Source organism: Petaurus breviceps, unplaced genomic scaffold (genome assembly GCF_028583685.1).
Source record: "Petaurus breviceps papuanus isolate PSGF00001 unplaced genomic scaffold, PetGlider_PUasm1.0 90537, whole genome shotgun sequence".
Taxonomy (NCBI): domain Eukaryota; kingdom Metazoa; phylum Chordata; class Mammalia; order Diprotodontia; family Petauridae; genus Petaurus; species Petaurus breviceps.
This window is the reverse complement of record NW_027187271.1, coordinates 2,049,670-2,065,552: the sequence shown is the minus strand read 5'-3', so window position 1 is coordinate 2,065,552 and position 15,883 is coordinate 2,049,670. Positions and strand designations below refer to the sequence as shown.

Sequence of the window (15,883 nt, the reverse complement as noted above, 5' to 3'; positions counted from 1 at the left end):
TGGATCTGTTTAACAGCATCTTGATTTCTCATAAAGTCATTAGTTTCCATTTGCTCCAGTCTAATTCTGAAGCAATGATTCTCCTCATTGAACTTTTGAGATTCTTTTTTCCATCTGGCAAATTTGGCTTTTTAAGGCATTCCTCTCCTCATTGCCTTTTTGAGCCTCTTTTGCCATTTGAGTCAGTCTGTTTTTTAAAGTGTTACAGTCAGGCTGTTGACTCTCATTTCATAATTTTCTTGCATCATTCTCATTTCTCTTCCCAATTTTTCCTCCACTTCTTTTATCTGCTTCTTAAGGTCCTCTATGGCCTGTAACCAGCTTGTATTTTCCTTTGAAGCTTTTGGTGCAGGAATTCTGACTTCACTGTCTTCCTCCTGTTCCATGCTTTCCTCCTTTTTTGTCCCCAAAATAGGAGTGTAATGTTGGAATCTTCTGTCTGCTTTATTTCCTTTGCCTGGTCATGTCGCCCCTCAGTCACTTGACCCTGGGGCTTTTTGCCACAATAGGACTCTGCCACCAGACAGAGGAGCTTTCGTCCCAAAAGCTGGGGTTTTCTCAGTTGCTGAAGGTATTAGATGGGTGCCTTCTCTGAGGCCTCCATGGACTCTGGCAAGCTGGACACACACCCCAGGACCTCCACCCTAGACTGCATTCCAGATCCAAGCAGGTTAAAGCAAGAGCGATTACCCCTCAGGCTGGTTTCTTGGTCCCCCTACACTCTGCAGGCCAGGAACTGAAGCTGCCACATGGCGCTGGCTTGCTGTGCCAGCGTCTCAGCAGCTTCTCGCCCTGGGGGCAAAAGCCATGTACTCCTACTTATAGGGTCCCAAAGTCCAGACTGCACTGACCTCTCACTTTGTCCTTTGCATCTATGTGTTGATAATTCTGGAAACAGCCACAGCTGCTGCTGATCTGCAGTTCCTCTGGCCAGTGGCTGGTCAGGCCTGCTCTGGGGCTAAAATCTCAGGTGGAGCTGGGCTCAGCTCCCAGAGCGCTGTGCTGGCAGGATCCTGCCGGACTACCGGGCTGTCCTCAGCGGGAGGTTAGCTTCTCTATGTCATTTTGTGGGTTCTGCAGCTCCAAAATTTGTTTACAATCCCCTTTTTACATTGATTGGGGAAGGTTCCAGCCGGGAGGTCATGCTTCTACTCCGCCATCTTGACTCTGCCCTGTCCATGACACTTTCACCTGGCTTTTCTGCTTATGTATTTCTGCTTTAATTTCTAGCAATCTGCTCTAAGAATCCCATAGTGATTTATTGTATTGATTGTCAACAAGTGAAACAATTTATCAGTCTGGCCTATGTAACCTAGTGATTCATTGGAGGGGGGAATTGAGAAATTTAAAAGCAATCAATTATATTCTGTTTAGTTCTCTTCATTATCAAATCACACAAGCTAGGCCTTGCTTCAACATAAAATCATATGATTTGGGAGAATTAATACGTTATTGCTAATGATTATGCAAAAGCATATGATTATGAGGAAATGTTATACTAAGACGATGCTAGGAAATTGAGGAGTCAGTACTAAACACAGAATGTTCCAGTCTCAAGTTCCCTGTCGCCAAATGTTCCAACCTCAACTTCTCTATTTAACTTCTCTATTTAATTTCTCTGTTCTAAGTGCAAGAAATTATATCAATTACTACCAATCAGAAAATTCTGTAAACATGCTACTCAAGATTGTGTAAGTTGGTTTGTTCCTCATTACTGACTATAAGAATGCTGTTTTAACTCTCAAATGGAATCCTTGGTTTCTGAAGAGCCTTGGATCCCTTTTATTGGTAATCGCTAGCTTTGCTAATAAATTGATCATGCTTGGAATTTTGCTTCCTTAGTCTTTATCAATTTCACTATTGGTCTATTGTTTTATTTCTTTGTTTTGATGTTCTGAAAATCATGCTATCATCATAGAAGGAATTTGGCAGGACCTCTTCTTTTACTTTTTTTACTTTTATTTTTTTACTTGACTACTTTTTCAAAATATTTATATAATATTAGAATTAATTGTTCCTTGAATGTTTGATATAATCTATTTGTAAATCTATCTGATTCTGAGTAGTTGACTTTTTTCCCCTTTGAGAAGCCATGTATATCATGTTCAATTGTTTTTCCCAAGATTGGGCTATTTAAGTTCTCTGTTTCTTGTTCTGTTGATTTGGAGATTTTATATGTTTATAAATATCTATCCATTATTTTGTCATTTTTATTAACATCAGAATAGTTTCTATGGATTTCTTTTATTTCTTATTAATTTTTTTCATTCTTTAAATTACTTTTTCCCCAATTTTATTTTATTTTCAGTTTCAAATTCTCCCCCTTCCTTTTGCCCATCCATTAAGAAGGTAAGAAAACCAAAACCCATTACAAATATATATAGTCATGAAAAACAAATTATTCTTATGAAATTGTTGTAAATTTTCCTTTTTTCCTTTCTTATATTGGTGATTTTGTTTTCTGTTTTTCCTTTCCCTTTTTCTTTTTGTTGATGTTTCCAAAAGACAAATCCTAGCTTTATTTATTAATTCACTAGTTAATTTGATGATCTTTTTTTTTGAATTTAGAATTTATTTTATGGTATTTAATTAAAGTTTTAACATGGGGGGGTTCCTAGATTTAAAAAATTGTAGCCAAATTCATTGCTCTATTCCTTCTTTTTATTGTTGATGAACATGTTTAAAGATATCAAATTTCTCCTGATTACTTCTTTGACTGAACCCAAAAAATTTGTTTCATTGTTGTTATAGTCTTAAATGTTATTATCAATTATTTCTACAATTTGTTTTTTATCCACTAATTTTTATTCTTTTATTTTTAAAAGTATTCCCTTTTTCTTTTTAAAATATTTTATTTTTCCAATTATATAGAAAGATAATTTTTAACATGCATTTTTAACAAAACTTTAAATTCAAATTTTTCTCTTTTCTCCCCTTCCCTCTTCCTAAAACAGTAAGCAGTTTGATGTCATATATGTACAGTCATGTAAAACATATTTCAATATTGGTCGTGTTGTGAAAGAAGAAAGACAAAACACACACACACAGACACACACAAATAAAGAGAATGAGAATATTATGCCTCAATGTGTATTCAGAATCCATCAGTTCTTTCTCTGTATGTGGGTAGCACGTTCCATGAGTTTTTGGAATTGTCTTGAATCATTGTATGATTGGGAGGAGCTAGGTCATTCATAGTTGATCAACACAATGTTGCTATAACTGTACAATGTTCTCCTGGTTTTTCTCATTTCACTTTGTATCAGTTCACATAAATCTTTCCAGGTTTTTATGAAATCTACCTGCTCATTATTTCATAGCACAATAGCATTCCATTACATTCATATACCACAGCTTGTTCAGTCATTTCCCAATTGCCCGTCAATCAATGCCCATCATCCCCTCAATTTCCAGCTTTTTGCCACCACAAAAAGAATTGCTATACATATTTTTGTGCATGCAGGTCCTTTTCCCGTTTTTATGATCTCTCTGGGATACAGACTTGATGGTAGTATTGCTGGATCAAAGGGTATGCACAGTTTAATTGCCCTTTGGCCATAGTTCCAATTTGTCTCCAGAATGGATGGATCAATTCACAACTCCACTAATAATGCATTAGTGTCCCAATTTCCCACATCCTTTCCAACATTTATCATTTTCCTTTTCTGTCATATTAGCCAATCTGATAGGCATGAGGGGGTACCTCAAAGTTATTTTAATTTGCATTTCTCTAATCAATAATGATTTAAAGCATTTCTTTATATGACTATAGATTGCTTTGATCTTTTTCATCTTAAAACTGACTGATCATAACCTTTGACCACTTATCAATTGGAGAATGATTTGTATTCTTATAAATTTAACTCAGTTCTCTCTATATTTGAAAAATGAGGCCTTTGTCAGAGACACTTGCTGTAAAAATTGTTTCCCAGCTTTCTGCTTTCCTTCTAATCTTGGTTGCATTGGTTTTGTTTGTTTTATAATCAAAATTATCTATTTTACATTTTGTAATGCTCTCTTTTTCTTGTTTTGGCCATGAATTCTTCCTTTCTCCATAGATCTTACAGGTAAACTATTCCTTGCTTTCCTATTTTGTTTATGGTATTACCCTTTATGTCTAAATCATGTACCCATTTTGACCTTATCTTGGTATTCAATATAAGATATTTGTCTATACTTAGTTTCTACCATATTGTTTTCCAATTTTCCCAGTAGTTTTTGTCAAATAGTGAGTTCTTATCCTAGATGCTGGGGTCTTTGGATTTATCAAACACTAGGTTCCTAAGGTCATTTACTACTATCTTGTGTACCTAATCTGTTTCACTGATCCACCACTCTATTTCCTATCCAGTACCAGATAGTTTTGATGGTTGGCATTTTATAATAACAGTTTAAGATCTGGTATGGCTAGATCACCTTCCTTTGCACTTTTTTTCATTAATTATCTCAATATTCTTGACCTTTTATTCTTCCAGATGAATTTTGGTTTTGTTTTGTTTTTTTCTAGCTCTATAAAATAATCATTTTGGTAGTTTGATTAGTGTGGCACTGAATAAGTAAATTACTTAAAGGAAGATTGTCATTTTTACATGTTGGTTTGGCCTACCCATGAGCCCTTGGTATTTTTTCCAGTTGTTTATATCTGCCTTTATTTGTGTGAAAAGTGTCTTGTAATTGTGTTCATGTAGTTGCTGGGTTTGTGTTGGCAGATGATTATATTGTGGTATTTTAGATTGCCTACAGTTATTTTAAATGGAATTTCTATTTCTATCTCTTGTTGATAGACTTTGCTGGTAATATATAAAAATGCTGATGATTTATGTGGGTTTATTTTATACCCTACAACATTGTGAAAGTTGTTGACTATTTCAAGTAGTTTTTTAGTTGATTCTCTAAGTATCCCATCATATCATGTAGAAAGAGTGATAATTCTGTTTCCTCAATGCCTATTATAATTCCTTCAATTTCTTTTTATTGATCCACTAATTCTTTAGGAGTAAGTTTTTTAGTCTCCAATCCTTTCTCCAACTATCTATATATATGTAGCATTGTGGTCAGTAAAAGATATACTTAAATATCCCTGCTTTTCAGTATTTGTTTATAAGGCATTTGTGCTCTAATAAGTGATTACTTCATGCAAAGATGATATGCACAGATAAGAAATACACATATGTCTTTCTATTCTCATTCAGTAACAGCCAAAAATCTACCTCTTTTAAATTTTCTAAAATTATATTCATATCAGTAACTTCTTTCTTGATTTTCTAAAAAAGACCTGTCTAGGTCCAATAGGGCATACCAAAGTCCCCAGATAGTACAATTTTACTATCTATTTCTCCATGTCACTCATGTAATTTTTTATGTAAATATCAAGTTGCTCTGCTATGCCATTTGGTTATGTCAAATATAGATATTAATTCATTGTCAATATAGTGCATTTAAACAGAGTCCTGTTTATATATTTTAATAAGTCTATCTTTTCTGTTGTCTTTTCTTTGACCATTATTGGCACTTCTGCTTTTTTGAGTTTATCTGACACATAATACATTTCCTCCAGCCCCTTAATTTTTATAAAATGAAAGATTATGACAAATTTTGTCATAAAATTATGAAAAGCTTTATTTCAAGTATATTTTTTCTTTATTTATTTATTAGTTTGTTTGTTTTTTACGAGCAATTGGGGTTAAGTAACTTGCTCAAGGTTAAATGGCCAGTTATTTCTGGGTGTGGTGCTAAGTGTTGGAGCCCGGATTCTATTCCCCAAGTCATCTTGACACTGGAGCCAGTGCTCTTACTCTCTGTGCTACCTGGCTGCCCCTCAATTATATTTTTTATAAACAATCTACTTTTAAATTCATTCCTCTATCCTCTTCCATTTTATGGGTGAATTCATCCTATTCATATTCACAGTTATGATCATAAATTGTGTGTTTTCCTCAATTTCTATTCTCTTATGCAATTTCCCCTCTTTGCCTCCTAGCCTCTTTACCAAGAATAAGAAAAGTGGTCAGAGGAGTATTCTCAAAACTAATGATCTATGATTAATGCAATTTGCTTCTGCTCCATTTACCATCTTTTCTTTCCCTACATCATTACCCAGTCATAGGTTCTTAAGCATTATTTCTTTCATGTCAAACTCCCTTTCACAAACAACCCTCTGGATATTGCTTATGATTAACCCATCCTAGAGCCTACCCTCCTTTTTATTACACCCTTCTCTCTCTATCAGTTTTGTTTCCTTGTTAGGCTGAAAATATTTTACACTATAAACTATGTTCTATCCTCATTCAAATGAAACTGAGTTTCAGATGATGCCCATTCTCCCTCTCCTTCTTCCTGTGTTTATATAGTCTTCTTGTATATCTTGATTGCATAAGATTATAAATTCTCTTCCTCTTCCCCTTCCCTACTTTCTTCTTTAGTGTATTACTTTTCCCTTCTCTTTTCTCTGTTTTCAGGAAAATCAAAACAACAAAACTAATCCCAGCCCTTCTGTCTTATTTAACTTTCTCTATGTCTTCTCATGATATTAAGGTTCTAAGGAGAGCTATCATTTCAGCTCCATAAAGTTTCTACAAATTAATCAAATATATGCCTTTAATTGCTTTTTTTTTTAGGGCAATTGGGGTTAAGTAACTTGCCCAAGGTTACATGGCTAGTATTTTTGTGTGGGTGTTAAGTGTCTGAGGCAGAACTGAACTCAGGTCCTCCTGACTCCGGGGCCAACGCTCTACTCACTGCACCACCTAGCCGCCCCTAATATACCTTTAATTTCTCTTGACTCCTGTGTTTGCATTTTAAAGCTTTTACCCTGTCCTGATCTTTTCATCAGGAATGCTTGCAAGTCTTCCATTTCGTTAAAGGTCTATTCTTTTCCCTTGTTAGATTATACTCAGTTTTTCTAGATAAAGTGTTCTTGGTCATAAACCCAAAACATTTGCCTTTTAGGATATCATATTCCAAGTTCTCTTCTTCATAATGGCTAACTGCCAAATCTTGTGTGATCCTAATTGTGGTTCCTCAGTGTTTGAACTCTTTCTTTCTGGCCAGTAGCTGTCTTTTTTTTCTTTTTTTTTCTGGAAGCTCTGGATTTTGGCTGTTAGGTTCCTGAGAGTTTTTGTTCTGAAGTTTCTTTCAGGAGGTGATCAGTGATTTCTTTCTATTTTCACTTTGCCTTCTGATTCTAATAAGACTGGGCAGTTTTCATTAATGGTTTTTTGATACATCATTACAGATCATTAACATTTTATTTATTTTTTGAATTTTCAGATAGTTCAGCTATTCTTAGATTTCCTTTCCCCCCCTCTGTCCCTGACCTGTTTTCTATTAGGTCAGTTGACACTTATATGTGTGTGTATGCATATATGTGTATATCTTATTATTTTTTCTTTAACCTTTGCATTTTTAAAAATTTCTTATTTAATAGAGTCATTAACTTCTCAGTGTTCCTTTCTAGTTTTCAGGGAGCCTGCTACCTGGGTAGCTACTTGGATTGAACCTCTTGTACTAAGCTGTTGATTCTATTTTCTTTCCTCTAGGCCTCTCATTTCTTTTCCAATTCTTTCCTCCAAAACTTTCATTTCATTTGCCATATGATTTTTTTTAAACTCTTGTTTCATTTCTTCCAGGAGTTCTAGTTAACCTTGAGGCTACGTTTCTTTAAGGCTTTGCTTGTAGGTGTTATTCTTATCTTCTCAGTTTGCTTCTTGGGTGGTACTGGCTTCATACTATTTCTGTATAAGTGGTGTCTTTTTTTCATTGTTAACTTATTCTTCCAGCTTCACTTCCTAAAATGAGACTTTCTGTTACAGCAAGGCTCTGTGCACTTCTGGAGGTAATGTTGGAGCCATGTGAAAGTTTGATCTGTATTACTTGGAGTTCTGCCTCTGCTTTCTATTGGTGTTAGGTTTTATATTTTTCTGGGTTCTGTTCTGTGAACTGGAAACTTTGAGCACACCCTAAGCTCAATTGTCTGATTTAGTTTGTAGTCAGTCAAAGCCCTCCTGATTGATCTGAGCTTTTCAGATTCCTAGTCCTGGTTTTGGTTTTGGTGACACTACAGGCTTTCTCTTGATTGGAGAATTGGTAGAGAACTACTGGCTCCAAAACCTGTCAGCTAGTTGGAAGGCACTGCAGGTTGAGAGTGAAAGAACTACAGGTTCACCCACTGTTTGGGCTCCCTGCCTTGATTACTTAGCTTCAGGCCCCAGCCTCTGCCTGTGTTGGATTCTCCGCACTGCTTGGAGTAACAACACAGCTTGCTCCTATGTTGGATTCCATGCCCTGGTACACAGCTGCAGGCCACAGTTCGTGACCTAGATCCATGGTCAAAGTAATATAGCTTACTAGCTTACCTCTGATGCTGCTCCCTGCCCCAGTACAGTACTCCATACCCCAGCCTCAGTATGTGCTGGATCCAGACTCCACTCTAGAGTCATTTAGACAGAATTACCAACTTGAGCATATTCTTGCTACCTGCCTTGGTATACAGGTGCTGACCATAGACCATTTCTGGTGCTAGAAGCCTTTGTATTTGGTCTGCTTAACTAGACCATTTCCCAAGTGCCTTTGGCCTTTTGGTTGCCTCTCTGTACTAATGTGAGCTAGAAAAATTACCTCCTGTTATTTCTCCTTGGCTTTTCTGATTAAGACTCAATCTAGTGTTCTTCCTCAATCTTTGTTAGACTAGTTGTGAGAAAGTGATGGATTACAACTGCTTCTCCTTAAGTCTTATGTCTTTAAGCAGATTATCTTTATCACATGCCTCTTCATCTTCTTAGGAACCTGCACCTTCATCTTGTAAACCTTTCTTCCGTTTGTCTTTTGTTTATTGTTCAGTCATTTTAGTCATGTCCAACTCTTTATGACTCCTTTTTGGTGTTTGCTTGGCAGAGATACTGGAGTGGTTTGACATTTCCTTCTCCAGCTCAATTTACAGATGAGGAAACTGAGGCAAACAGGATTAAGTGACTTGCCCAGGGTCTCACAGCTAGTAAGTATCTGAGGCTGGATTTGAACTTGGGTCTTCCTGCCTCCAGGCCCAATACTCTATCCACTATGCCACTTAGCTGTCATTTGTCTTTGGATCCTGAATACTTGCTCCCCAGTACAGAAAAGTATACAGACTGAATGCTCTATCTTCCCTTCTAAGAAACTATCTTTGACCTAGCCCACCAATTTATTTAATCCCTGGGATTGCTGTGGGGTTGAAATCTCCACCCCTACCACAACTTGTCCAACCCTTAACCCCACAGACCACTATTTCTCAACCAAATGAGGGAGCATTTAATGTTTATCCTTGGTTTTCCCCTTCTCTAGACTCTCCTCCCACTTTACAGCAGTGGTGTTCCAGCTGCCACCTCCCTGATGTTTTCCTCTAAATACACAGAAGGCTCCACTATGATTATGATGCTTCACCCTCATGAACTTTCTTCAGGTAGAATCTCTTAATCCATAACCTGCCCTCTCCCTTCCCTTCCCATCACCGGTACTTATCTTTTGTCCCACTCCTTCAAGGTTCTTCTGTCAATCATCTGTTCTTTTAGAAAGTCATGCTCTTGTATTCTTCCATATTTAAGGGGATCATGTAGCTCTCCTCCTTATTACAGCTAACCTGTCCCAAGTCTTTTATTACCTTCTTCCATCAATTATTCCCTCTCTTTTCTGCATCCTCAATCTCTCTTGCTCCATTGACTCTTTCCCCATGGTCTAGAAATAAACTGAAGTCTCTTTTAGCTTATTCAAAACTTCTCTCAATACTGCTAGTGTTCTAAGCCTTCCTTTCTAAGTATTTATACAGTTCTTGATTAATTTTTCATTAGAGTTTGCTAAATAAAGCTATCACTCTCTGCGTGGAAACTTCATCCTGGCTCAATTCCAAGGAGTACTTTGTTGTTTGCAAATAGCTGTTATTGAAGATACTGGCAATTTATGCTTTTACAACATACATATGCATGTGTGTGTTATATGAAGTAAAATTGCAGTATAGACATTTACTCCTGTATTTATGTGCATATACACATATACATATATACATATGTGTGTGTGTGTGTGTGTGTGTGTGTGTGTGTAAAGGACTAAATGTCTCTACTCTAATTTTACTACAAGAAACTAGTTTGCTTTGAAAACATTTCCCTCCATAGATCCTGGCAGATAGGAGAGAGGAAGCATGAGATACTCAGTGGGATAAACTCTGGACTTGAAATCAGTAGATTTGTATTTCAGGCCCATCTCTGTCACTTACTATGTGACATTAGGGAGTCACATTCTAGTGAAACCGGCATACCAGCTACTCCCCACACAGGATACTTTATGTTTTTGTATAAGTGGTCCTTCCATTCTGTGAATACACTCCCTTCTCTCCTCCATCCTTCACTTCCTAGCTTCCTTCAGAGCTAGACTCAAGCTCACAAGGCCTTTCCTGACCTCTCCACTCTACTCCTTCCAATTGTCAGTCCTCTTCCCTCTTAAAATTACTTTGAATTTATATTGCATACAGTATGCTTTTTACTTACCTGTATAAATGTTGTATACAGTATGCTTTTTACTTACCTGTATAAATGTTGTATTCTCCTCCCCCCCAGGAGGATGTAAACCTCTTGAGGGGTAGAACAGTTTCATTTTTCCCTTGGCATCACTACCATATAGGACAGTAACTTGCATATAATAAGAGTTTAATAAATGGTCCTTATATTGAATAGATTTGAACCTTATTGAATTAGCTTCCTCATTTGTGAAATAAAAACATTATTCTGGATCTTTGATTTATGAATTCTGGTTCATTGAAATCAGCAGTAAGTGAAAAAAGTTTTCATTCAATTTGCTGTCAAAGTTTCAGTTCTACTGAATGATGTCAACATGTTTATTCTCCCTCTGTTGCCTGCAGGGGCAGCTCCTTCCCTGCCCCACACACCTGGAGATGAGAAGCTTCTTCCTAGGTGAGCCTTGACAGAAAGGCTGGCTGTGCCATCCCTGGTCAGCAGGTCTTTCTTTCAGGGCTCGCCCTGACCTAACCCAGTTCAGAATATTGTCACCAAGTCCCAGGTGCATAGCAAGTCAACAAGAAGAAGCATGAGAGCCATGGAGAAAGCAGAGACTTGAACCTTGGGCTACAAGTAGATGGGAGAACAAGGGAATATATGAAAGGGCTGGAAAGAAGTGGGGAAGAAGACAGGTGAATGGCCATAGGGGTCCCGCAGTAAGTAGCTATGGTGTCATGATAACCTCTTCTAATATGGGTGGCAGGAGGGCTTTTTCTAGGAGTTTGAAAATCCAGAAGCTTTAGGAGGGAGTTGTACAATTGAGCTTTCTGTTAGATTTGGTGACCTCTCTGTTGGATCTAGGGCATGACTATAAAGTCTTCTAAACTGTGAATGCTCTAGAGTCTGGGGGAGGGGTGGGGTCTCAATGAGTTATAAGGGTCATGTATCTTTTCAGAGAGTTGTATATATGGAAGGACATTTTGGAGTGGAGAGGAGACTTGAGAGTCTTCTTCTCACTCCATAACTCATGAGTTGACCATTCTCTGCAAATAGGTCTTTCAAAACCTTGGAGAATGGAAACTATACCACTGTCACTGAATTCATCTTATTGGGCCTCTCTAGCCAGCCAGAGAAGCAAGAACTCATCTTTGTGTTGTTCCTGGTCATGTACCTGATTGGAACAGCAGGGAATCTACTCATCATCCTGGTCATCGTCTGGGACTCCCACCTCCACACCCCTATGTATTTCTTCCTTAGCAACCTGTCCCTAGTAGATTTCTGTTTCACTTCTGCCACAGTCCCCAAGATGCTGCTAAACATCCATACACAGATTCAGTCTATTTCCCGTGAGGGCTGCCTAACCCAAATCTATTTCTGCATCTTGCTGGCAAATATGGATAATTTTCTCTTGACTGCAATGGCCTATGACCGCTATGTAGCCATCTGCCACCCCCTCCAGTACACCACTATGATGAGCTTTCAGCTCTGTTGTCTAATGCTGGCTGGCTCCTGGCTCATTGCTAACTTCCACTCCCTGCTTCACACTCTTCTGATGGCCCGTTTAGACTTTTGTAAGAAGAATGTCATGCCATATTTCTTCTGTGATCTTGTTCCTCTCCTTCAGCTCTCTTGCTCTGACACACATCTCAACCAGCTCATGATTTTGTTAGTGGGTGGGTTGATTGTTCTCATTCCCTTCATTTGCATTATTATCTCCTACACTCATATTGTCCTGGCAGTGCTTAAGGTTCCCTCTGCCAGAGGCAAGCAGAAGGCCTTCTCCACTTGTGGCTCCCACCTCACTGTAGTTATCCTGTTCTATGGAACCATCACTGGGGTCTACTTGAATCCATCAACATCTCACTCTGCTGAAAAGGACTCAGTGGCATCAGTAATGTATATGGTGGTTACTCCCATGCTAAACCCCTTCATCTACTGCCTGAGGAACAATGAGATGAAGAGGGCCCTAAGGAAAATGTTCAGCAGACAGACCTCTCACAGTCTATGATGTTAACTAAGGTTTTCTTTCCTTAGGATTTTTGTACTGGTAGGCACCTGATCCTACCAACAATTATGATGGGGTGCTTGGGACCCATGTTTGTAATATCAGTTTGTAACATCAGTCTGTAAAATCAATTTGTAAGACCAGTCTGTAAAATCACATTCCCTCCCCCCCCCCCCTCCACCCCCTCCACCTCAGAGCATTAACTCTGCCCCTTCCCCCTGCCAGCACTCTGCCCAGCAACAATTCATGAACTGTGCATCTCTGCTTGGAACAATAACAAGCTACACCTATGAATCCTTCACTAAACCATCTATAAACATTTTAGCTTAGGCAAACTGTTATCTCCCCTTAGTATAATGGTCAGCTGCACCTATGAATCCTTCAATGCACTATCTGAAGGTTAACTCCTTAGCCAGTTATCCACATACTGAGTCTCCATTAGCCTTGGTTCCTAACATCCATCTTGTCAAACATGACACTGATGGGTGGCAGACTAGGCACTTCTCAGTCAGCCCTTGACCACTAGCTGACTTAGTGACGTTTCAGGCCAAAAACCACACCTCCAGGTAGCCTCCCCTTGGGCTATTTCCCAGTGAATTATGGGCAATACACCTGCACAGTTGACATTAAAAGTGCATATCCCTTTAAGCACTGACTACTCCTTAACTCCTCCCTAATCTCACCCTTTCTTACCTAGTTAGCATAATTGACATTTAATTTACAACCTAAACTCCTTAAAATTATGCCTATGTCTTTTTTAAGTTTGCAGGTCCCCTGAAGGACCCTTGCCTGCTGTAAAGTGTACAATAAACGTTTACAATCCTGACTCCAAGTTAGCTTGGGCTGAATTCTTTCCAGACTTAATCACAGGGATTCTGGTCAGAGATATTGATCAGAGTTCCTGTATAACCTATTGCCATCCCCCCATCAATGCCATTGTTTAAAAGACTTTTAGGTATTGTGAAAATTCAGATTTTATTGTATTAGTCAGTAGGACTTGACAGTTTCCTTAGGGTGGAAGTGGGTGAAGGGAATACAATGAAAAGAGAAGGTATGCCCCCTCCCCCACTCCAGAAAGACTTAGGCTAATGAAAGAGAAAGAAGAAACACCTCCACAAGAGACAAAACATATAAAGAGAAGTACATATATATGGACTATGGAAAGCTTGGAGATACCCAAAGTTTCCTCAGATTTTCAGTTCTCACACATTAAGGTTGTCAAGTTGAGGCACATCCCTGCAGTGCAGATGTTATGCCCATTAGTGGCTCTTTCCATGTAATTAATAGGGAAGACTCTAGCACAGCACTCCACACGTAGTGGAGTACTCAAAATAGTTTGTAAAGTGAATAAAGGAAATGATCCCTGCGTTGTTTGTTGGTGTGGCTGTGGGAGCTGGCACATCTTTGGCTTCTGAAACTGCTCTAAAATCTAATGTTGGGAGTGATAATCATTTAATAACAATTTAATAATCTCAATAAGGGCCAAGGCCTAAACTAATCAACCAGAAGAAGAGCCTGGATTTAGCAGCTTCTTTGTCCTCTGAGTAAATTCAGAGAAAATCTCTTCCTATGTCAACAAAGCCAGATGGGGCTTACTTTATGGCCATTAAGGAGAAGACCATTAACCCTAGGCACTAACTTGAGTAATGGGACTTTTTCTTATCTTAATATTTGTTGGACATATACTAGGTTATGGTATGTTAATGGTAAAGAAAACATAGATATCCCGAGTCATAATTTCAATTGACATTTTGTCAACTTTTTTATTTTATTGTATTTACCATCGGTTCAATTAAGAAAATTCCTTTCTCATACAATGATTAAACATTTATGGAGATCATAAATTTGAGTGACACAGCCACCATGAATTGGGATGCTTCTAAAATGTATTTAAGCTTTCTCATTCTTTTGTTGAGGCAGTCAGAACTTAGGTCTTGGCTCCTTGTACATACAAACTTGCTAACTTAGTCTAGCTTTCAGGGAATAAACACTATGAATTTACATATCACCTAACCAGTTTGTCTCCCTTAACTAATTTGAAAGTTAACAGGAGAGATCCTAGAGAACATCTGATCCAATACCTCATTTTACAGGTGAAGAAATTGAGACCTAGAGATATTACATTGTCAACCTCCAGAGTGTGGTCTAAAAAGAGACAAACAGAATTAGGTCAAAGTTTGGTCTAAAAGGAGATGGTTGTATATGTGCTGTTTGTTCTCTATGAACTAGTGAAATATGCATGCATGGAGTCAGATTAACCTGAACTCAGAAAAATTAGTTGAAGGAGATTATATAAGGAGGTGCCCCCCCCAACTCAGGATGCCTCGAAATCAAGATTATAGTTTTCATAGTGTCCCAGGATCCCTGGGTTCTGTCATTCACAAACAATGAAGTGTTATAACAAGAAGAGAATGTCATAAAGGATAGAGTCCATAAAACATTATTGCACAAGAAGTGCTATTAATCAAGATAGTGTATAGTTCAAGGTGCCTGGTCCTTATCAGTCATAAACAGAAGAATGCTCCTGGTCAGCTTCATCCAATCTTGTGGATGCTGACACAGCAAAGAGGATTTGGGGTTTATTCAGAGGGCATGCAAAGGATTATGGGATGTTAACTCAGAGTGGACCAAGATGTCTTTTTCCTGATTGCCCAGTTCAGTTTGTCAGTCTTTTTCAGGTTAAGCACTAAGCTGGTTAACAATATGAATTAGACAAAGTCATAGTATTTTAAAATTACAAAGCTGGGACATGAACCCAGGTTTCCTGATTTAATTTCCCCTATGCTTTTTTTTGTTCTTTTTTTTTGAGAGGGGAAGGCAAGACAATTTCAGTTAAGTGACTTGCCCAAGGTCACATAGCTAGTTAAGTGTCAAGTGTCTGAGGCCAGATTTGAACTCAGGTCTTCCTGACTTCAGGGCTAGTGCTCTATTCACTGGGCCACCTAGCTGCTTTTGACTCCACTTCACTACCTCATCAAGGGAAACTTTTATGTCTCTACAAGGTTGAATAGGAAGACAGTGAATGTCTCGCCACTGACTATCTAACTAAGTCTTATGATCTTACTTTTATACTTTCCTTCTTGTGAGGAAAGGTCATATTCCCACTGCCAAGAAGAAAAAAACACATTATGAACTCTAGGGTAGAAATGAGAAAAATAGGTTATAGTAAAACTCCAGGAGGCATTCCAATGTAAGTTTGCCTGGAGGCAGGAGGGATAATGCTTGTCAATCAGTCAATCAATCATTTATTAAGCATATACTATGTGACAGGCTATGTACTTGTACTATGTTCTAGGGATAAAAATACAAAGAATGAAACAAGTCCCACTGACATTCTAATTGGGGAGTATGTGAATGTATGTGCATATATAATATGTATGTGTGTGCATATGTATAT

The 15,883-nt window shown here is 38.1% G+C and overlaps 1 protein-coding gene across 1 annotated transcript; it reads left to right on the top strand.

Annotated features, from left to right (window-relative positions):
* The first annotated feature begins 2,175 nt into the window (after positions 1 to 2,175).
* LOC138142260 (olfactory receptor 1f45-like) lies at positions 2,176 to 15,531 on the top strand. The gene is made up of 3 exons (XM_069063319.1): positions 2,176 to 2,195; positions 11,547 to 12,458; positions 15,489 to 15,531. The coding sequence occupies exons 1-3, from the start codon at positions 2,176 to 2,178 to the stop codon at positions 15,529 to 15,531; spliced, it is 975 nt and encodes a 324-aa protein (XP_068919420.1).
* The last annotated feature ends 352 nt before the right edge of the window (positions 15,532 to 15,883 follow it).

Bases quoted from the DNA above. Each gene is read 5' to 3' on its own strand.
- LOC138142260 (XM_069063319.1), top strand. From the start codon at position 2,176: ATGTTTATAAATATCTATCC. The intron at 2,196-11,546 runs ATTATTTTGTCA...GTCTTTCAAAAC, and splicing joins ATGTTTATAAATATCTATCC to CTTGGAGAATGGAAACTATA. The intron at 12,459-15,488 runs GTTCAGCAGACA...TGTCTCTACAAG, and splicing joins AAGAGGGCCCTAAGGAAAAT to GTTGAATAGGAAGACAGTGA.